At 36.9% G+C, this 23,279-nt stretch overlaps 1 protein-coding gene across 23 annotated transcripts in view; it reads right to left on the minus strand.

Annotated features, from left to right (window-relative positions):
* Positions 1-23,279, minus strand: part of GPHN (gephyrin) — a 303,525-nt gene that overhangs the window by 6,721 nt on the left and 273,525 nt on the right. For 11 of the 23 annotated variants that reach the window (XM_074868126.1, XM_074868123.1, XM_074868119.1 and 8 more), the window contains 4 exons: positions 23,118-23,271; positions 21,046-21,167; positions 3,735-3,822; positions 1,578-1,651 (listed from right to left, as the gene is read on the minus strand). In XM_074868126.1, the coding sequence (XP_074724227.1) occupies positions 1,578-1,651; positions 3,735-3,822; positions 21,046-21,167; positions 23,118-23,271 (438 nt within the window). Of the gene's footprint in view, positions 1-1,577; positions 1,652-2,994; positions 3,170-3,734; positions 3,823-12,319; positions 12,392-21,045; positions 21,168-23,117; positions 23,272-23,279 lie in introns of all 23 variants that reach the window. The other 12 variants (XM_074868113.1, XM_074868107.1, XM_074868112.1 and 9 more) reach the window with 4 other exon arrangements.

Consider the following 23,279-nt stretch of genomic DNA (forward strand, 5'->3'; position numbering starts at 1 on the left):
ATAAGATACAACCTTACATTAGCTCAGCAATTTTCAGACCAAGTGGAAGAACGGTAAATCGTGGGCATCACTGCAGTCATGTGGCACATCAAAATACAGGCATACAAAACAAATTCTGGCTTCGCTCTTGGAACTTACTCAAGGGAGTTTTTCCCAATAGAGTAATCACAATTCATATCTAAGGCCTTTTAAGACAGAATTAATAAAAACTGAAACGCATTATTTGCTATTGCAGTACAGCCAATGAAAATGAGAGTGCTTACGTTCTCAGTAAGATTAGATGACCGAATTTTTTGGTAGCAGTAAGAAATATCTTTCTTATGGCATAAAATGAACATGAATGTTTGGGGAAAATAAGATTTCTTAAAGCTTTTCTGGCTAGTTATTAAAAGTTTATTGCTACAAGTCTACAGAGGGATCACCAGAAGAAGGAATTACATTTGCTTTCAGATAAGCCAGAACCAGAACTTAATATTCTGAATTCTGCAAATTGGGTTATCCATTCTAGTCAGCAGCAGAGGCTGGAGTGCAAGATTCCACTTTTGGGACTTTACCACACAGGTTGTAGCAGTATGACAGAAGCAGAGAGTATTTTCCATGCCTGGGTTACATCCAGCATGGGAAGAAACACACTTTCAGCTCACTTTTTCCTTTTATGGAAGGGCGGTGGTGGTAGTAGCAGCACAAGCACCAAACCCATGTGCAGTTCTTTACTGGATTGTATGCAGAGACAGTAAAAGTATTTGTCTACTTTCACAGCAAACACCCACTTCATGTTCTGCTCCCTGGCAACAATTACAGGAATCATTCCTCAAAGCTGCACTTGGCCTTGTGTTACTGGACTGTGCCAACCTAGTTTGCAAACAAACTGCACTCCATGCTTAGTGAGGCAGAGCTGCAGATATCTTTCTGCTACTGTACTGTGAAAGGGAACTATTTTCAATACATGTAGTTTTAATTTTCTCTGCAAAGTACACTTCCAGACTCATTAATTAGCAGTGCTACAGCAAAGGAAAGCAATGCTGAAACAGTTTTCTGAGGCAAACTAAACATATAAAGGATATATTTACTTTAAAATTACTATGTTTAATATGCCAGTTAGATAAAACTTTGTAAATTAGCTGTCATTCCACCTCTCAAGAAATTGCTTTTTGTAGGAATATGACTTATGCAAATTTTGAAGTGAAATGAGATGCTCGTTAAGCAAACCAGCAGTTAAATGTCCTTATACTTCCTAGTAATTTCATAACAATGTCAATATCTGAGCTCTGTGATCACAGTGAAGACTGTGGCCATGTTTACACCATACTGGTTTCCACCCAATCCCCAAACCTGATTTGCAACAGTTATCAGAGAAATATCTCTTACTGATAAAAACTAATCTCTCTGTTACAGTCAATTTCACCCATAAAGACAATGACTAATCTGAATAGGACTGATTTTGCTCCTTTTCCCATTTCTATCTACCATGTGGTTTATAGTATATTTGGAAAACTGAAATCTACTGAAGCACTTATATAGGATATTTGGCCCAATATAACCTCCATCTATGCTGCCTAAGTAGAAAAATTTCTTACCCTGGTTTCATAAAAACTCTGCCAAAGTGAATCTGTGCGTGAAGATCAATATCCAGCACCTGTTTAAGATAGTCCTGTTTAAATTCAAAAAAGAAAATCAATTAAGTAACATCGAAGTGGCTTACATCATCTAAGCATTCAAAGCAATCAATTAATATCAAGTGAAGATGAAAGACTTTTCATATCCCAAAAGTGCTACAGTCCAGTGGGGAATTTCCAGTATTTGAAAGAAGTATTTTCAAAAAGAAGAGGTGAAGAACAGACTCATTTTAGGTGCCAAACCTGACTCCACGAGGACATAGTAATATATTACTTAAAAGTCAGCTGCAGCATCAGAATCTTAGAGGACCCCACAAATACCTACTACTAAAACATTCTCTATATCAAAGATGGAAAAAAGCTTTTATCGTTCAAAGTTAAGACTTAAAATCATCAAGTTATTTAACTTTTGCCATGGAAGCTATCTAGCAGTAGAGATAGAGATCTCCTAGTACTTTTGAAATCAATACTGTACTGTAGAAATCATAGTTTTCCAGGATACTGTAATTATTATAATTTCTTGGGGACACGGTCTAATTCACAGTGGTTGGTTTTAATAGTCCTTAGAAAGGAAAAACTGTGGGTGGCTTGTGCATTAATTCAAGTTAAATGATTTTGCATAAACACAATCGATCCAGTTATTAAAACAGATTGAATTACTCATTTAGTCTTTATTGAAAATTGCTGTGCTCAAAGATGTAGTATCCTGTCTGTTGTGTGTAGTGAGATTAAAGACACAGGACATAACAGTCATCTGTGAAGAGAGACTTTGGAAGCAGTAAATCTGAAGCTCCCTTGCAGTTTTCCTGTATTTATCCTTTTGTGTGTGTGTGTGTGTGTGTGTGTGTGTGTTCAAATACTTGGAAAGCAGTAACTTTTTTCAGCCAGGCATGAATTCTCAATTACTGACTCCATTAAGCCTGTTTTTATTTTCTATTTACTTTTTGGACATTCACAGTTATTTTATTAAAACTGTTGAAAGCGCAGTATAGAGGACTAACCATCAGTGGAATATAGAGCCTATTGACTTTAAGCTGGTGCCTCAAATTCACACTGGGGAGAAATGAGCCAGAAGGCATAAATGCCCGTGAGACCATTCAGCAGTTCAGTCACTTCCTAGTGCTCCTGTGTCTGCACTATTTCACTACATTCCCAATTTAAAGACCAGCACTCGTCCTTCATTATTTTTCTAGGAATACCGAGGACAAAAACGGATTGAAAGTAATTGGCACTGCTTTAACTAGTTACCCATTTTCACGACGTATCCAACAATATGATTTCTACTCAGAAAAGTGACAAAAACAGCACTCATGTTTGCCATCTCCTAATGACTGTCTTTAGTATCTGTTAGTTATAAAAGGAGAGATGTTTCTTTTACCTGCCAAACTCACAGATTCAGCCTGGGATCAAAAAGTAATCTGAGTTTTCCTTCGCATAAGTCATGATTAATAAATGTCCTGCAGGTTCATCTACGCCCCACCAGCATCTGTGTATCCCTATTTTCTTTGATGGTTTTGGCACAGGGATTACCAACAGGAACTCAATCAACAATTCTGTTAATGATTCAAAAGGCAAATATATCAGCTCACTGTGTCTCGTATGTACTGCCTCTGTAGGACTAACAGGCGCAAAATGTGATAAAACTATTTTTGTAACAGATAGAGCTTTGGCATATTCAGGAAACAGATCTGCTGAGTAAGAAAGAGCTATTTATATACTCAGGTTGCTTTCCAAAGTACTTTCAAAGTAGCTTTATTCTATCTACATTTTACCTGCTCTAAAAATAAAAAGAAGTCTGTTGCCTGTGTGTGCTATTAACCAAGCACCTTCCTCATCATAACTATATAAACCATTCCTTAAATAAAAACACATTTGCCAATCACTCACACCAAGAATTAAAATCTTCCCTGCTGTACTATGTCTACTATAGTACAGTAACAAGAACAAAGGGAATGAGGATAGCATTGAAGACTATTTTCTTAATTAATTCACATTTATGTGTTCCAAAAAAAGATCCCTTTTTAATAAACATTAATACAAAGGTAGAAGCTCTGATGACAGACTCTGCCTTGAAATTCTTATATATACTGTAGCAAGTCATACTTAAATTTAGCATACCTTTTCCCCCATAGATACACCTCCTGATGTAATGATCACATCAGCACGGCTGATACCCTCATTCAGTGCATTCAGTAAATCATCTGGGCTACAGAAAAGAACAGGCAAGCAGATTAGTGGCATGAAACTATTACGAGTTATAGTGCAACTGTCTGTGTGCACACATACAGATGTATATACACACACTTATTTTAAGAAGTAGATACAGCTCTAGGATAAAATAAGATCTTTTCCTTCTTAAGAATCCACATTGCTCTGTTCAAGACAAGAACTGCAGTCTCATTAAGTGAACACTACACTGCTTGGCACCTTTCTTTCTAAGAGCTTTGCAACAGGAACAGTGGGACACTTTAGACTGGCACTGAAGAACACTAATACAAGTGTCTAAAAGTATGTAATTTGCACAGTATGTAGCAATACAAATTATGATTTAGATGAACTGACAGGGCCACATAAAGGGACCTGAAACATGAAAATTACTGGCCACCAAGCAGGCTGCAGTACTACCTGTCTAGCTTATTTGATGTGTGCAAAAATGGGAGTAAGGCTCCACTTCAAGCTTCCACCAGTGAAAAGTGGGAGTAAATCCTTTATCTTCTCCATCAGAGGGCTCTGCAGCAAGGCCAGCTGAGTGTCCCAGCTTTGCCCACGGTTTAGTGAAAAAAAAAGCAGCAGGTAGCATTACGTGGTGTTGTGGGCATTACAATTTACGTGACACAAGAAAGACTGCGATCCCTCACTGAGTAGATATCTCAAGTGCATGCAACCCTGCACACTCTTCACCTTCTACTAGAGGGCCCTCAAGTGTCCTCTGCCCTGGTTATGCCTTACAGGCAGAAAGACTCCCGACCCTTTCTCCACCAGGTCCAGTGACTGATGCAGCATCTTCTTTGGCATCACAGTGTGGTTATCCTGCAAAACTTCTCTATTTGTGTTGGGTTACATCCACTCTTTAGGGTCATATTACTTTTTAAGAGGAAGGCAGCAAACTATAGCAGAAAGAAGGGCAGATTGCTGGTGCCATAGTGTAGGCTGCAATCAACCAGATTTAATTATACACTACCATTTTTTTAAAGGAAACAGTGGCTACAGATATTGTGGCATGCTTCCATGACTTTTGTTTAGCATACTGGCTATCTTGGATACTCTAAATGGCCTATAATGAATAGCTGAACTCTGTTTATTTTGGGAAAAAGTATAAAATGTATGAACTCAAGCAAAACCATCTCCTTATTTGCTCTTTAGCAAACAGAGACTTTTTCTCAGCTCCCCTTCTGGAATCTCAGGACCATTTTATCCAAACACTAGCACAAGTCTTCACTAGTTGTTGAAGGCAAGAGGAAAGAAGCAAGTTTTTTGTTGGCTACTGTCAGTGTCTTCTTCAGAACCAATTGTTTCATATTGATGGTCTAAGTAGTAATCTGGATGTAATAAGATATTGCTTAAGATTATTATAGAGTTTGTAATAGGAGAAGATCTAAGTATTCCTTAATCCTTGACAATGAGGGTACAGACTGTAATGCAGCAAGGAATATGTATTCATTACACAGGTTGATCGATATAGGCCTTCCTGAAGCTCAATGACAGTCACTCATGGCACTATTACTAGGCTAAGACTGCTTTCAGTTTATTTTTCTCAGGTTATGGTGCAGCTGAGGACCTTATCTGGAGCTTGCTCCAGGCTGCTTAATTTTATTTTGCTTAATTATTTAAAAGTTATTCATAGGTAGCAAGGCCACCTGTCCGGGGACATCCTAATTCTGGATTATGAAGTGTGCTTGCTTTTGGTTTTGGTTTGAGAATAATGGAAGGAACAGCAAAAAGCAAACAAGTCTATATTTAACTATTGTTAAAGTTAAATTGAATGGAAGTGCTCCTACTTACATACTGAATATATGTATGTGTGTGTATATATATAACATTACTTAACAAATTAAAAAAAACCCCAAAATAAGCCCAAACTCAAAACAGGTGAGGGCTCAATTCACCCCCTTCTTTATGAGGTAGCATACCACTGGAGTAGTTCATCATACAGTTTTTTTATCACATCATGTAAAAAGTTGAAGATTACTGTACTTGATGCATTTTTTTAGCATTTCCAGTACAATGACCTGTATAATATATCCCTTTCTTTACCATCTGTATAATGCAAGACATTTAAAAATTCTACCACTAAGACTTTATCCAACCAATAGCACTGCATATCACCTTTCAATAGTTACAAAATGCATTGAATTCTTCCAAAATGAAAGATATGATAGAAATTTTATTGTAATAAACTGAATGATTATGTTAGCTTGGTTTTCATTCTGAAGAAAGGAAGTTATTTACAGAATTCCCTCCCTCGCCTTGACAGAAGGCTTCGCTCTTTTTGCCATATTTGGTATATTTTTTTTTTGTCACTGAGGTCTGTCTAACTTTCTATCCTACTTGAGGCTGGCAGCTGCATGACTCTGCCATTAACACAAAACACGGCTTACAGGAGTCACCGGCTCTAATCTTCAATCAACACCATAGCAAATATTTTGTTTGCCTTTAGTTGATTTAATGCAGAATTGCATATTAACACATATTTGATATAATCAGATAACAAGATATTACTTCTTGTTTCATTTGTTGTGTAACAATGAGCAGCTTCTCCTTTGGATCCACATGGAATAAATAATTGAAGACTATTAACTTCTGAAAGAATAGACAAAATAACTTTGGCATCTGAGCATAACAGGACAAGATTGTTCTAAAAGGCCTGTGACAAATCACCACGATGTTGAGAAAAAAAACACTCACTGAGCAGGTACAAATCAGTAGCTATATTCTGAAGCCCTGGCCATTGCTAGGGGCAGGATACTGGATTAGCTAGACTAATGGTCTAATTTACTACGATAAATCCTTTAAAATGTCTTATGAAAGTGCTATTCTTGAATTTTTTTCCTTCATGGACAGAACTGTAACAGGTGCTCAAATACAGTGCTGAATACCTTAATCAATGTAAAGTAGATTTTGATGGGAAGTCTCATTTCCCGATGGCAAAACTATTCTGTTTCATTTGGTGATTTTCAAAGTCAGAGTGACACTGTGTGCAAGAACAGAGTGTGCTGTGTATAAGAACAGAGTGTGCTTTTCTAACATGTTGCAATTGATTAAAAAAATTATACTCTATGTTTCAGATCATATCTTAGCGTCTTCTATAAATACAACTAAGAAAATTTGTTCTATAAGGATTATGTACTGTTTACGAAACTATTCATATAGGTAAGTAAGCAGAAATCCAAACTTTCTCTCAAAAGGAGAAAGCCCCATCTACAGCAGATTGTCTGCACAAATATTATGGGTATTGTACATATACTTTTGAAGCTGCAGACATAATGCTTTGCATAAAGAGTCCATGTACTTTTAAGTATATTTTGATATTCTCTGCTAATTTTGCCAGGCTGATAAACAGTATCTATTTTACTACCTCAATTTCCTGACCCTCATTATTCAGTTTTATGGAACAGAATGAGCAGTACAATCTGGAAAATAGTTGGAGGGGATCTGTTGTACAGTGGCAGCAGCATGCATAGAATCCAGTAAGCAGATGCATGACACTGCAGTTGACATGCCACTTGATTTCATTAATTTGCAGAGAGGGCTTGCAGGATGGCAGTATACCAGAATAGGAACACCTTCTGGTTTCATGAAAAATTCTGATTATCGAAGCTAGTTTGTGGAAAACTGCTATGCAGCGCTTGATTACTGAGCTGTCTTTGAACTGAAAAGATACACAGGAGCTTAAGAGCTTGAACAAGAAAATGATGCAAACCTCATTAAAATAGACATCAACCATGTAGAAGATTTTTTCCTTTATCTCTCTCAAATAGCTACAGTACAGTCAAGACCAAAGAATTCTCTTTTAAGTGCCATTTTGAAGTACCCTAAATTACAGTGTAATCTTCTCTTTCAAATAGAAATCAACGTCTAATTCACTTCTGTTGATCCTATTGTTGTGCTTCACTGTCATTAATTATAAATCTGTCAGCCTCTTCTGTGATACAACCCTTAACACCAGCAGTTTGATACATGCAATTAAACGGCTCAGTTTTATAATTTAATTTAGAAAACAAATAACAACAAATGGTGATCTGCATCACCTACCACTCTGCAGTAAACTGAGTGATCCCTGTAAAATTGAACTGGAACAATTAGTTAGGGCTGACTTATCAAGCCATTGTCACAGTACAAAATCCATAGCTCATTACTAATTTCCAGGACCATTTCCACCAAGTTCTTTGCCACAGTAGTCTCATTCATTCAAATTAACCTCATTACCTGACAGTCGTTTCCAGTCCTTGTTGTTCATTGCCATATACGGCTATTACTGTTGGGTGACTAATAGAAACACTTGTGATTGTCATACTCTTCCATGCATCAGCCCAGGCTTTTATAAACCCAGGTCTTCTGGAAACCTGTACTTGCAAAATCTGTGCATGCAAACCATCACAGTTAGCACCTTAAACCTGAGTGCTTTACAGATATATTGGACACAGATACAGAAAGATAGGCATGCACCATAGTGCACCAGATGCATGCAGAAGTGTACAAAAGCAGAGCTGGGTAACCTTTCTTGCTGACTGTTTTACTTTATTTGAAAGCATCTCAAGTATTTCAATTATATGCTGAAATAATTACCCCTTCACACATGATTCCTCACAGATTCAGAGGAACTACAGATTCCTGGACACATAGTGAAAACTGAAGTGTCAGCAGTGATGCTACACCAATCACACAAAGACCAAAGTAGACCAGCTGCTCCTCTAAACTACAACAGTTGACTGTAAAAGTCAAAAGCCTATGTGCCATCTGCAGGTACTCTGAGTTTAGCACATCCTGGCCATGCCGACACCAATGGGAAACAGTGGTTTGTGCTAGTTTTGCATTTTATGAGGTCTCTTTTCTGCTAAACAAATCTCCCAGAAGAAGAAAAGATTTAACAAAGGTACAGGACGTGCTAGAAATTCCCCTCGTATGCCAAGATCCCAAACTTCTAGTTCTACATCAGAAAAAAAAGAAACACCTCCAAAACAACAAAGAATTTACTGAAGCAAAACTTTCATAAAAAACCCAAGAGAGTGTACTTAATTGTACTCAGAGATCTCATCAGGCTCAATGACATTGCTGTTTGAGGAAAGATGGGATATGGATTTGATCCTTTATGATTAACTCTCATTTTTCTTCTTGTGCTCATTCAGTTGAGGTGACAGATTTCAAAATGAATAGATGAATGCAGCTGGGCATAAATACAAAGTCTGTCACCCACTTCTCACCTCATGGCCAAGAGGAATATTTTGCATATCAGTAATCTGCAGGATGCACAGTAGTGTTTACATGCCATATTAGGTTTAGCCAACTAAAACCCAACTTTTGTAGAATCTAATATTGAATGCATTTCAGTGAACGTAATTCAATGAATGAATATTTGAATGTAATAGGAATTCTGTGTTTTGACTGGTATGGTTCTCTAAAGCAGAAGCTGATCCGATTTTGATGATGTATGTAGGAACATATGGGCACTCTTCTGAAACTGTATTTGTTTCAAAATTCTCCAGTGTATTTCATCATGTTCTCATAATGTTTCTTCCTTCTACCTTCTGTGGTATTTCCCTGGATCACTTTGAACAGATGCAATATGTTTTCTCTAAGAATATAGGCCAGCTTGTGAGGAAAGCTGGAATAATTACAGTAGCTTTTGGCTTGTTCAACATGACTATGTAAGTTTTGTCTATCTGATAGCAACATAAAAGGGTTTGTCTTTGTTACTTTTTGCTGCTCCTTTAATTGATGGTGCTGTAAGTAAGAACACTATTTTGCAGTGTAATGTTTTTCATGTTTATATTTATGAACTCAGAAAGACTTTGATTAGAGGTCTTCAACTCTTTTGCTGAAGTTACCATGAAATCTGCCTAATGCCTTCAACTTTTTCTATGTGGATGATAACATACTTTACTCCACTGTTTTCATGAACTGTTTCAGAAGACTCCCACTCATATATATGTCAGAATGATAAAAGAGCAGCTTATAAACAGAGATAGCAATGGGAGTGTAACAGGAAAAGGTCCCATTCTGTAACAGCCAGGTGCTCATGTGCTGTGGAGCACATTCCACATGAAGCCGTTACATTGCTGATGGTTGGGTCCTGTACCGCATTCTTGCCTGCTGCTTGTGTACATTCATGTGCAAGCATTTGCTTGTGAACTGTAGTGATTTTTTTCATCAATACTGAAAGAAAAGGACCAGAGCTTTGATAACAGTTGTCTTCAGGTGCTGTGCCATTGTACTAACCCGTGAGCACTTTATCCACTCTAAATCCAGGGTAGTGTGTGTCCACTGAATGTAAGAAGCAGCCTGAGAACTGCTGGTTTGCATTATCTAATAAATTATACCTGGCTCTTTTACTGGCTGAGGACAATGAACCTTATCCCAATACTTACCAGAAATCCGTTAGTTCTTCTGAGAAGTTGGATGGGATTTCATTGGTAAAGATAATAGCTTCTATTTTATCTTTCTTCTTATGAAGGAAGTGAATCTGTATGGATTCACTGAAAAGTTTTCACTTTTGGAAAGGAAAATATTCAACAGTTGTAGCTAGGTTGAAATAATATGACTGAAGATTACACCACACAATACAGTAATCAATGCCAAAGACATTGCTCATCAGTAAAGATGACAGTGCACTGGTGAATCTGAAGGGTAAATGTGTTTCTGCAGTTCTTTCTTTCAGAGCACTCATGAAATATGAGAATTTACTTATACTGACATAACTGAAAGTAAAATATTTTGATTGATGTAATTAGTGCCAGTTGCTTACATAAAGCAAATAATGTTACAAAACCTGACACATGGTGACATGGTATTGTTATCATGGAATTTCTTACCTTTTCTTTTAGCATTAGCTTCAATTTTAAGTAAGAGTAAATTGTAAATAAATTTTAACTGAATTTTAAGTAAATTCATCCCCCTGTAAACTGGTGTAACTGCTATTGAACTACAGTATGGATGCCTCTATGACAGGTAGAAATGCAGTCCCTAAAAGGCAATGCCTCAAAATGAAGGTTTTCTCTGTAAAGCTCTACCTTTTACAGAACCATAACTTAGTCACTTGGAAAAATGTCTGTCTCCAGAGGAAAAATGACTTGGAAGCCACGGGTCAGAGACAATATAAAAAGGCCTTTTAAAATTCCCTGTCATCAGCTATATCTTAAAACAAATAGTTATTTTTTAGAAAATGTCAAATGAAATATGACATCAATTTTTGCTTACTGAAACATAATACAAATTCTCCAAGAAGAGTAAACTACAGTTCATTAGAAATAAGTGATGAGAAGGAACAGAAACTTACCCTGCTTGAGACCAGCAAGTCAATTTTTTGACGGCTGTTAGTCAATGGAAGGAACTAGAACTTCATTTGTCTCTACAATACTGGACTATATTCCTTCAAGTATAAAGATGTTTTAGTGTAAGAAAATGCCCATTGTATTGTCTCCTGCTCTGTGAGTGGAAACACGTTATTGCTCATGCTTTGGGTAGTAAGGCTTTACTCTAGGGTCTGTTCTTCTGTTGATGCTTGCTCCAGCACTGCTTAGGAGAGCCCAAAGGCTCATTTAATGTGTTCTCTAGATTTAGGCAATGCTATGTGAACAGACTTGTATGAGGTATTCAAAGTTGATCATCTGCTGGTAGATTCCAGCTTTTGAGCAATTTCTGATAAAGCAGACAGTCTATATCATGTTCTTCCCATTAATCTAAAATGTTGTAAAAATAGGCCCATAATCCTCAGTGAGGATCCTCACATGAGTGCAGTTTTCAGGTACTAGCCTTTGATAGGTTTTTCATTACTTTTCTGCCTATTTGTAATTCCTACAAGAATCAAACTATAGAAACTATTTTTTTCTGTTTGTTAATGGAGAAAATGACAGGTGGTTTACTCTCCCTCTGTTATCACTCCTGCCCCTTTGTCCTGTCTGTGATAGGAGGCAAGTTCTGTAAATTAATCTATATTATTAAGCCATCCCCCTAAATAAGACCTAGTATATAGCTGTACACATATTTTGGAGAAAAGGCATAGTGGATAATTTAGAGGTTTCATGAACATTCAAGGTAGCCTGCTTTAGAGATGATCAGCACGGCAATGGAAAAAACAAGTATGCAGGTATGACTGAAGAGTCGTAACAGTGACTTCCCTAGAGTTGTACTCCACTGCTACCTTCAAGCAGGTTTCTTCCTAATTTGCTCTATTTTTAAAAGGGAAAATCCTTGATGGATAAAGATGTTTGCTGCTACTGACGAGTAATGTAAACATTCTTGGTATTAACAGAATTTTAATTTTATCAACGTTGTAGAGCCATGTATGTCTACAGTGCACTGGTGCATAAGAACTTAACTGACAAGGCAGTGTTATTTAATGGACAGAATAAAACACCATTTGCTTCTGTATGGCAACCATTGGTAGAATCCATGCTCCAAGGTCTGCACTGACAGACACCTAGTCGAGCCTGCCTGTGAGCATGCATGTGCCTCAATGTCCCAAGTGTTTTAAAAATGGTGCTCACCAATCTGGTAGGCCTGTCTCCGCAGTGTTCTGGAAGCTCTGTGTCCCTTCTTCTTTAAAAACATCTGGCTTCCTGAGGGTAAAGGAAGCAGAAGGGGTATAATAAAGAGCCAGGGAAGGAGAGAGGCTCCTGGGGTGAAAGGGATGCTCTGTGCCCAGCTGTGTCCCCCTTGGTGGCTCTGAATATTCAAAATCATCATGGGAAATGCTTCCTCTCTGCAGGGCCAGCAACAGGAAAGAAAGGGAGTGTACGGGAACACATTTCTGTTACAGTTTGGACAGGCTTCTCACAAGGATGAAGAGTGAAGTTATGGAAGGATTTAGGCTCAACTGGGCATGCCAACAATGCGTAGTTCATCTTTCCTTGCAGAGTCTGTGGAGAAACTTCTTTACTCTTGACTTCCAGACAAAGCAAAATGAAGTGTTAAACACCTTGACATTTTGGAAGGAGGACCACAGAAAATGGGAAAATATTTGGAGATGGGCCCCACTGAAACATTTTTACTCATACTTCCTAGCTTCTTATTTGGGAAATGGGTCTCAAGGCATATTAAATGTCACCTTCTTGACTACAAGGGGGAAACGGCTGTATTTATCCTCATTTTATGTCTCCATAGTCAATAAAGATGCCACTTCATTCATGAGAAGCTTCATACCCAGCTACCCTGCTCCAAGAGGCAGGATTAGAAAAAATGTCCAAAACTGAGAAAGTTACTGCTATCAGGACCTTATTTAAAACAATGTTTTGCTATGAATTCCTATTTTATGAAGACAGCATTTCCTTTTATGTATACTTCTTCCAAGTCAGTTTCACTGAGAATAATTTTTAGATAGTGTCCTTTGTAACAGAAATATGATATAAGCCAAAATCTATGTTTTTATACTCTTAAATATAAAATGCAAAAAATCTTCATTTGACAAGAAGATTTATAAATGTCTCTTTTAAAAAAACTAAAATAAGATGTTCAAGATTGAAATGGACCAGGTCATGAATAGTCATTGTGCAACTCTTGAGCTCTTTCTTCTTTTCAGCTGGCTGGATGTTACAACAACAACAAAATCAACCTCCCGCCCCAGTCCCCAGCCCAGGTTCAGTTGATCCTGCACGTAGCAGCTGCAGTCTATCATTTCAAAGATGCACATGGACACTACTAATATCACCTTGTAACTCCGTGCCTGGGTTCTCCTTGTAGGTCATAACAGAAAGGGTCTGTCAGATCATATGTGTACTAATGTTGTTTGGAAGTCATGGAAAAATATTAAAACTACTCAGTTTTTAAATTTAGATGTCTATTTCTTTCTGACAGTTTTCCCAAGATAGCCATTTCCTAAAATGGCTTCAGTCCCTCATTTGTTCTATCCATTGTCAGAGAATGAAGTCAGTCTTTGTTTCTCAAAATAGGGTCACTGTGTCAGGAATTGACATACAAAAGACTTTCAGATTTCATAAGTGATCCCAGCTTCTGGTTTACTCATCAACATTATGGACAGCAGTCTCAAAAATCAACAACTTTTTCCAGCAAGGTACTAAACTCGAAGAATACTCTCAGTCTCCAAGAACGCAGACTGAAACTACAGATGTTTCTAAATGACACAATGAATTACACAGAGGTAAGGACATCAAAAGCATCTTGTCAAAATTTTCAGAAAGTTTCAAATTCATCTGAGCACCTTGTATTAAAATAGCCAAAGCTCTGATTGACATTCTGTTTTTATAGATCACTGTTGCTGTGATATTTCTGCTGGTACTGGTCTTCTGAGTTTGTGCTTCTAGTACATATTGTCCATTAGTATAAGATGAAAATTAACTTAATTCTCTGAAGTAAGAGTTAAGAGATTATTTGCGACCAGGAGAAATATTTTGATAATTTTTGTTTGATTTGATATTTAATATAGTCTGGAACCTCCCTGAACTTGCTTCTCTTTGAACTGTAGATCACATTTGAATAAATATCCAATCTCGCTTTGAAATGAGTATCTACCAAAGCATTTGATATTAATTTCCTATAACTACTTTCACTGTTAAAATTATGCTTTTTTTACAGTCTGAATTAGTCTGAGTTTAATATCTAGCCACTGCTGCTGAAATAGAAACTTCATTCACAGTTTATTCTCCATGTGGCTCAATATTATTGAAATGTAAACAAGTAATCTTGTAAGAATATCTTTGTTGAACCAAACAGCCTGAGTTCTGATACCACTGGAGTATATGGTTGGTCTGTCAACCACTTAAAAATTTTAACGGTTCTCCTCTGAATTCTATACAATATACTGTTGTCTTCTTGTCCTGGGAATACAAAGGTAAGGTCAAAAATAACCTTCTAATTCTACAAGAGACTTAGCTCTTTATGCTAGAACTTGTATTTAGCAGATTACTTGCTACGATTCTCAAATCTTCTCCTAAATCTTTACGTCTCAGGATATAATTCTCCACCCTGTAAATTTTACTTACATTCTTTAGTCCTATATCAATTCATACTAGGCTGTATCAATAATATATTAATAATCAGTTTTCTAAGGATTCATATCGCTGACACAGTGACCCACCTTCAGCATTCACCACTTCTTTGATCTTTCTGCATCTAGTCCCTTTATCAGTTTTAATTGTTTTCTTCTAGGGTGTTAATAGTAAAATTTCAATCCTCAAGAATTTGTTAGTGACTTGGGAACTCAAATTCCTATATGTGATCTAGATAGTAAGGAGGTTGAAAGTCATTTAAGTGAATGACATTTTGGCTCCTAGAGGCTGAAGTTCTCTTGTAAACAGAACTTATGCCTCCAAGTATTTTTAAAAATGATAATATATGCCTCAAAAATAGACTACAGAAGTTTTTATTTGCCTCCAACAAATACAGATTCCCCCTGTTTTCATATATAGGAGGATTTTCATAGTATTCTGACCTCTTTATTGTTTGCTGTTTGTGACATGTTATACTACTGCGTTATGAATCTATAAATGCTAATTCAGGAAGAAGCCCATGCCTGTATTGAGGACAATTATGCACACTGTTGTGCATTAGCTTTGCATCTGTCACCTCTACAGCATGAAATTTTATTACCTGTCACACTATGTAGTTTCCTACTGGTACAGAAGATCCCCTGGGACTTGTACTGCCCCGTTTCACAAGTTCTTTTTTTCACCTCTGTTTTGGCTCAGATGTTTCTTTGTGTTTTCAGAATATGTGCATTAGATGAGATGACTTGTCACACATGACAACTTATCTGAAGTTTGGCCTAATGATTATCAAGAGTTGTGACAGATATTAAACATTTCTGCTTGAAAAGGAGACTATTCTTCTTGACAGAGCACAATGAAAGAGGACCTCCATATCTGAATCACCTTCAAACTGTTACCCGGTGTCTCTGGATTCATTAGGCTATGATCACACTTTTTAACACCATCACTCTTTGAGCAGATCTAGAACTGAAGTCACTTTAGCAAAAATTAATATTGTGACATTTGTTTTAAGGCCTTTTCTCTAACAAGCCTTTTCTTGCAGTCATTTGTTAAATGATACTGCTACTAATAATTCTGTTCGCAGTATATTTGATTGTATCCAAGTCGGAAATGAAACTCGTGCAGGGAGAGTCTAGGGTTCTGTGGCTGAATTCTGCCTATATCTAACTATAATTCTGCCTATATTCTAACTCATACGATGATTTATGTCAAGTTGATATTGCATGAGAAATTTTAGAGTTAGAGCAGTTTCCTCACTCTTCTCCCTCCACTCCAGATGTTCCATCTGAATTATAATACCGGTAATTACATGCAACCCACACAAGTACAAAAGACTTAAACCTCTTTTTGGATGGCAAACATAAAATTCAGGCAGACTAAATGCTTGAGAGAGATCTTAGTATCCCTTCCAAAATATGAAGGGATTCTTTCAAAGCCTTTATTTTAGGGATATCATATAGCAATGCTGTCAGAATGGTGAGGGTGATTTTTAATGGGTTTACCTGTCACTTAGGAGATTTATGTCAAACAATATGTCATAAAAGAGAGGTATATAAATGAGAAACTAATCACTTCTAATGTAGAAAAGCTCTCATACGCTGCTGATTTTATAACTATTCTTATAAATTTTTAAGGCAACTGAGCAGATAATGTGAATTTCCTAAGTTTTTCTCCTAAGAAGAGAGAAATTCTTTCTTTCTCCACTGTGAAATCACAGGCTCATAAATGAAAGTGCAGCTGGAAACAGCTAATGTTGTATGTGTCTCTGAGAAAAATGATAAAGGAATTAGAAAATAGGGAAAAGAATGCAGAGAAGGGGAAAATGCACTCATGTAAACAAAGGTAAAAACAGAGGAAATTGAATTCTTTACATACGTGATCAAAATTCTTTAGCAAGTTTCATAAGAGAGTCTCTCATGGAAGAAAAACTGTCAAAATGGAAGATTGCTTTCTAAAACAGAGGCCCATACTATAGCAGATTTTGCTAGGGCTAAACTTTACAGCTTTAAATAAACAGTGGATACAAAGAACAACACAAATGAAATCATCAGACACAAAAATATCCTGACAAGTTGACAGAGTTCTACAGATCAGATCAATGGTTTCCAAAGAACCAAATGATTTCATAGAGTATAAGCAAGGGAAATGAAATTAGAAGCCTTTTTAACTTGGTCTTATTACACGAGACCAGTTTTAACTGGCCAGTTGTTTTTGCAATTTTTTTGGCAAGTGATTCTGTGATTCAGACAAAGATGTAAGACACAACAATAAGAACAACATTAGAAGGGTTCTTCCTTTCTTTGGTTTAGCATTTGTTTCTTGTGTTTGGAGTAGTTCTGGAAACGGAGCATCTTATTTCTACCCAGAGATGTGTGCTTTTCAAGCAGTTTGGTTTTTATGTGCTAAATAGAGAAAATAAATCTTGGCTTCTAGCCAGCCATAACTTCAGCTATATTGCATTTTTCAGGTTTGTTCTTTTCTCCTATTGCTTGCTTTCACGATTTTAACTGTAGATTTTATCTATGTGTTTTGGACTTGCTGTTTTTGACTTTGAATATTGAGTCCTATATACAATTTCTGAGAATGGAAACAAACAATGACAATCTCAGGAATTGTTAAAATGTTCCAAAAAGAAATAAATATTGGGTTAAACTGAAAATACAAATATAAGCTAAGTGAGACTTGAGTGGCCAGTTCAAAACATAACTTCACATATGATTAATATGCAAAGGCATTTTTAAAGTGCTCCTAACTACTTTGCAGCCACCCACAGACATTCCATGTGCTTCTCCACCCCGTCACATTCTCTGTTGGAATATGTTATGCGTATCACAGTCCTGGGCTTTGAAGCAGCTGGACAAGTTATTTTCTTACCTAAACACACCTCTGAGTGATTCATATACTGAAATGAAATATATGAATACTTACCTCTAAGTTTGTCTTCACGAATACTACTCTAAAACAATTTTCACGTTTGAATATTAGCTCTGTATATAAGACTGACAGAATTTCCACGCTTGTTAAAAAACTTGACCTGTTACAGCAATAGTAATGATTCAGCTGTGCTCCCTATTAGCTGCTCTCTCAAACTCCAGTCAATGCTTATGGTATACAGCAAGTGACACTCCCAGTAAAATGCAGTAAAATTTACTCAATGTAAAATGTGTAAACAAGAAGAAATAGAAAACAAAACAAGAAACAACCCAAAATGTGAAATATGGAAAGGAAAAAATGCATTACAGTGATATCTTCAAAGAAAAAAATTACAAGTTTTTAATTTTCTGAAAAGTATTGTTTGCCAGTATCTTTACTACATCTGTAGATATTGCAGGCATCTAAGATCTTTCTCTTTTTCACTGTCTAGATAAATATACATACAAAATGAACTGCACATATACATGAGCACACACAAACATACATAATCTATGGTTTAACTCCAGTAAACCATATAACAGACACTGAAGGCTTGTTCATTTTTTCTATAAACATGCTGACTAAAATGTCAAAATTGTACCCTTCGTAAGATCTCTCTCAGAAGACTTACATTTGTTCAAGTGCCATGGTACTCCATCAAATCAGTCATGTTAGTCCGAAAGATATATACTGAAATAACCATATGGGCAACATTCTCTTAGTAGCTTTACTACATGGTGAAATAATACCATACTTATTATCAAACTAATTTACATATTCAGAATTCCCCTTTGACTGAAACAGAACTGCAGATGCATTTTGCTGTAAATATATGGACTGGACATGTGAGTGTGAGAAGAATGGCAGAAGACTTGGTAAGACAGAATCCTGGTATCAGATGGGGAGGATTCTTGGCTAAGTCAACAGTACCAAATCATTTTTTCAAAACTTACTGCAAAGTACAAAATCACTCTACAATTGGAGGCTCATTAGTTCTATTCTATGAGCTAAAGTAACTACCTCTGCAGAAATGACTCCCCAGGCATGAAACAAAGTTTAAAAAGAACTCTTATTACCTTTGCCAAGGTAATACTATTTCAAGACACAGAGAACATTTTAATAGGGAGGATTAAAATTATCACCCTCTCTCATAACTGAAAGCAAAGCTGCAGACACTTGTCTGCCTTTGACTGATACATATGTTTGCTGTCTGGTTTTCAGGTAGCATCCAACAAGTAAAAAAGGGCCCCAGAACATATTTGTAAAAATACAGAAAAGCAAAATGTTCTTAGAAAAGTAAAAAAATTCTCTTGGGCCTTAAATCTCACTAAAACTGTTTGTTATTTATTACTGAGAGCTTTCAAGATTAATTACCTTCACAGACACTCCATGTACAGGTTATAGAAAAAACTTCCTGAAGACAACAGAGTACATAACTATAGTTTTGCACAATGACCTTAAGTTAAATTCTCCATTTGATGGTACTGACTTTACAGCAAATTTGAGACTATACCTATCAGGTTAGGACAAGGCCATAAAGAACAAACAAGCTTTACTTTCTTAGTTTGCCAGAGGGGCTACCAGAAAGATGTCCAGGAGAAAGCATCTTTTCCATTGGATTAACCCACTGTTAATAACATTATATAAGTTGATGTTGACAGTAATGTTGCTGACAGTAGCAGTAACTTTTGCTCATGCAGGTAGCAAAAAGTTTCATCTTCAATATTTTGTTGGAGAAAAACCCTGCCAACCCTTCTTTTATGCAGGGATGACTCTCAGGAGCTGACTTAACAGCTTTTTGTGGCTGTTTTCTTTTTTCTCAGATATGTAAATCTAGAACCTGATCTCTGGATATAATAGTTTTATTTGAGAACTTTACTCCCTGTGTTTTAAAGTCTAAGAAGGTCCTTATAATATAGAAAACACTCTAGAGATCCAGAACATTTAGGTACCATTTCTGGAAAGAACCATCTCATGAGTTTAGACTCATGTTTGCATGATATCTCCACCTGAAATTGGAAGCATTCATTGGCAGGAGGTTTTTGATATTTACTGCTATTTGGAACAGCAATGTTGTTTTGCCAGGCCAGAGAAGCAAAAAGGATGTCTGGATGCAGTGAGAGTATCCAGAAGGGTTTGCCTTCCCTAAGATCACAACAACTGCCACAGTTGTTGTGTGTCACATTCCCTGTATGAATACTTCAAATACAATCGCATTTCCTGGAGCCACCATTCAGGTTGGTTCATATATTGTAAAACAACACAGTGGTTGGCCCATTCATATACTTTCTGTCAAGCTAGTGATGTTCTGTATTGAATTCTGCACTAGGGAAGCCTGGTTTTGAAATGAGCTATTCCCTAGCAGTAGCCTTGTCTCCCTGCTTGGGAATTTTGTCATCAATCAGTGTGAAATGTGGGTGCTAAAATTCACTATTTCCTTTTTTTTCTTTCTAATTGGGCCTCATCCACAAGAACACCCTTTTTCTCAAACAGGTGGAAGTGAACCTGAACAACTCCCTATCAAACCAAGTCTGTCAGTTGGTTTGATACCCAAAATGAGAAACAAGAAAGCCTGCTCAAAGCCTTTGGGGCTCAATAAACTAAGGAAATAAGTTTTGCTGAGAAACTCAAGCCATGGATGTCAGGCATTGCACAGTCTTGCAAAGAATGAAAGACTGAACACTTCAATCACTTATCCCAGAGCTCTCAACAGGAGATGTGACTTCACTACCACTGGGAAACAAGGAGCAATCACTGTCAGATGAACGGAAAGACTGATCACAGGGTATTACTCTGTGGCAATCAAAGTAGAGAGACCAGTAAAGGAAAAAAAATTTGGTTCTTCTAAATTCTTTGACATATTTCTGGACGTGTTGAGCAACATCCAGCAACAGGGCTTTCCCTGAAAGACAGTTCCTCAGAACGTGACAACATTTTTTACTCTAAATTAATTTTGGCATGGAAAATAAACTTTCCTTCTCCCTTTATAGGATCAGAAAGAAGTACGGTTGCTGTAGAATTGTCTCCTCTTACATGTATTAAGTATGGTGCTTGTGATGATACTGCAGCAATAAATTCAATTTGCAGCAGTAATAGATGTTTCAACAAACAGAAGGCAAAACAAGATAAACACCATTCAATAAAAATTTTATCAAAATGATTCCTCTTAATATTAGAATATAGTTATTTATTTCTCTAATGAAAAGGGTAAAATAACCTCTGCAAGATGTGCCCTGTCACAACACTGTGACACTTGCAATGAGGGACATTTTCTCTGGTATTTCTTTTTTCCATGGATGCCATAAAGTGCACCGCATGAATATGAAGTGACATCTTTACTAACATGTGGTACTTACTTATCTCCCACAATTCCCAAGTTGATTGTTGGATAGCCATGTTCTTGGATTGTAGCTAGGAGCGTTGAACGGTTACTGTCCCGAATCTTTCCTGGCAAGAGGTCATCTTCAGGATTCAGTAGCTATAAAACCAGAAACACTCTCAGTCAGACTCCTTGGCATACTGTGCCTTTACACAAGTGAGAATTTTCTCCTTCCAATTGGACAGGATTTTCTTAGACACCTATCATAAAATATATGTGTGAAGTGATTTAGTGAATTTAAATTAATATGTAATGTGCTTGTTTAGTCCAACCCTCCAGGTTGCTAGTTTTCTATTGGTTCATGTCTGCAAAACCTTATTCCTCCTTATGAGCACCTGGCTTCTAATCTTAAACACTAGAAAGCAAACCACAAACTTATGTTTCCAAGTTACTGCTTCTATTTAAATCGTTTTAAAGGAACCTCATTGATGCTGCTAATCAGATTTAAAGTTATTAAAAGAAATTTTGAAGTTCATCGTCTACTTACTTAAAGATGTTTTTAAAATACAACGATCTGTATTGGAATAATAGACAGAAGCTTAAAGCTTGGTTCTTGTATCAATTACTGTTTTGGATGAAAAGCTTTCTCTCAAGATAGTATTATGGCAATTGCCTTACATATGTTACATATTTTGGAAATTGGACTACAAAACACACATATGTAAACATGTATTTTACATATATTAGGAATTCTTTTGTAGGACACAGAAGGACAACACAATATTGACAGGAGGTAAATAATAAGAATGTATCTGTCAAAATTATAGCAATAGTATTAGGAAGTAAGGTAAGCATAATCAAAAGTGGAGCATGGCTAAATTTTGATGCTTCGGCTAGCAGCATTATTTCTGTGAAGATTTCCATAGGAAGTTTAAGAAACCCACTGTGCAGGATCTTTTTTAACATGATACAAAAGAGAGGTGTCCACATCAGTAAAGGACCCTTTAATTACATGCAAAAACCTTCAGCCACATGGAAGATACTATTCAGAAAATCATCACCTGTAATCCGTGTAGCTCTTTGGATTTGTTGTTCAGTTAGCGATATGTTTCCTACATGACACACCCTATTCTGTGTTATGAAATCTGGCAAGATTCTGTCCCAGCAAGGCTGGCCTCAGCCGCCCACAGTACCTAGTAGTTACAGAGTAACCTCCACTGGGCTTGTGGAAGTTGTAAGGATACCACCAGATGACAAAATTCAACATATTAGAAGTTTTCAAAATATTTCAAAATTCAACATATTCAAGCTGTATGAGAATACAGTACTAGGTTTATGTTTGTGTTTGGATTTCAAAAAGTTTGTCTCAAAGGACTGTCAAAATTATAGGTCAAACTTCATGCTGTCTTTAAACTTCAAACTGACTATCTCAAACCATGAGTTCTTTTGCTTTTGCTCTTCCTATTCTCTCTCTGTCCTGCTGTGGGAGGGAATGAGTGAGCAGAGTTGCTGGCCAGGGTCAGCCCACAATGTATGTAAAATTAGTAAATTGAGTTAAATTTGAACCTGATTTTTCTGATGTAGCTAAGACAAAGCAATTAAAAGGCTGGTCTGGAGTTCTACCAAGAGCAGATTGGATTTCAATATGGGCTACTATTAAAAAAAATAGTACGGCACAATACTACAGCAAGGCATTTGGTAGCACTATTCAGTTTTCAAAGACAGGTTATCTGCCATTCGCACTATAGCTACGGAGGAGTGCTGCTCAAAAAAAATCACTCTTCCAGTCGTGACTGGCAGTATGAATTACAACCCTGACTACCTCACAGGTCCTCCCTTGCTAGCAGGAGGAAAGCAGCTGGCACATGGCTGGATACATTACCAAATTTTTGGCAAAGTCAGTGTGTGAGACATGTGAGAGAGCCCCTGAAGGAGAAAACACAAGCAGCTGATTATGGGTTGATCACTCACAAAAATACCTCGTGTCGGCATGAGTTGCAGTTCAAAAAGTGAGTCTACTTGGGAATTAGGGTGGAAGTCACTACCCAAAACACTGCCCCAAAGAAGATACAGTAATTCAGACCTTGATTCTAAACATACTTTTCTTACCTCATTCCCTGTTGACATGACTGCAACCACTGGAAACTTGTTAACTTCTACTTCGGTTACTCCAACAGTTGCTAAGAGACCAATCTCAGATGGACCCATGTGGGTTCCTTTAGCCAGCACACATTCACCTCTTTTAATGTCATGTCCTATAGGTCTGAAAAT

Source organism: Strix uralensis, chromosome 4 (assembly GCF_047716275.1).
Source record: "Strix uralensis isolate ZFMK-TIS-50842 chromosome 4, bStrUra1, whole genome shotgun sequence".
Taxonomy (NCBI): domain Eukaryota; kingdom Metazoa; phylum Chordata; class Aves; order Strigiformes; family Strigidae; genus Strix; species Strix uralensis.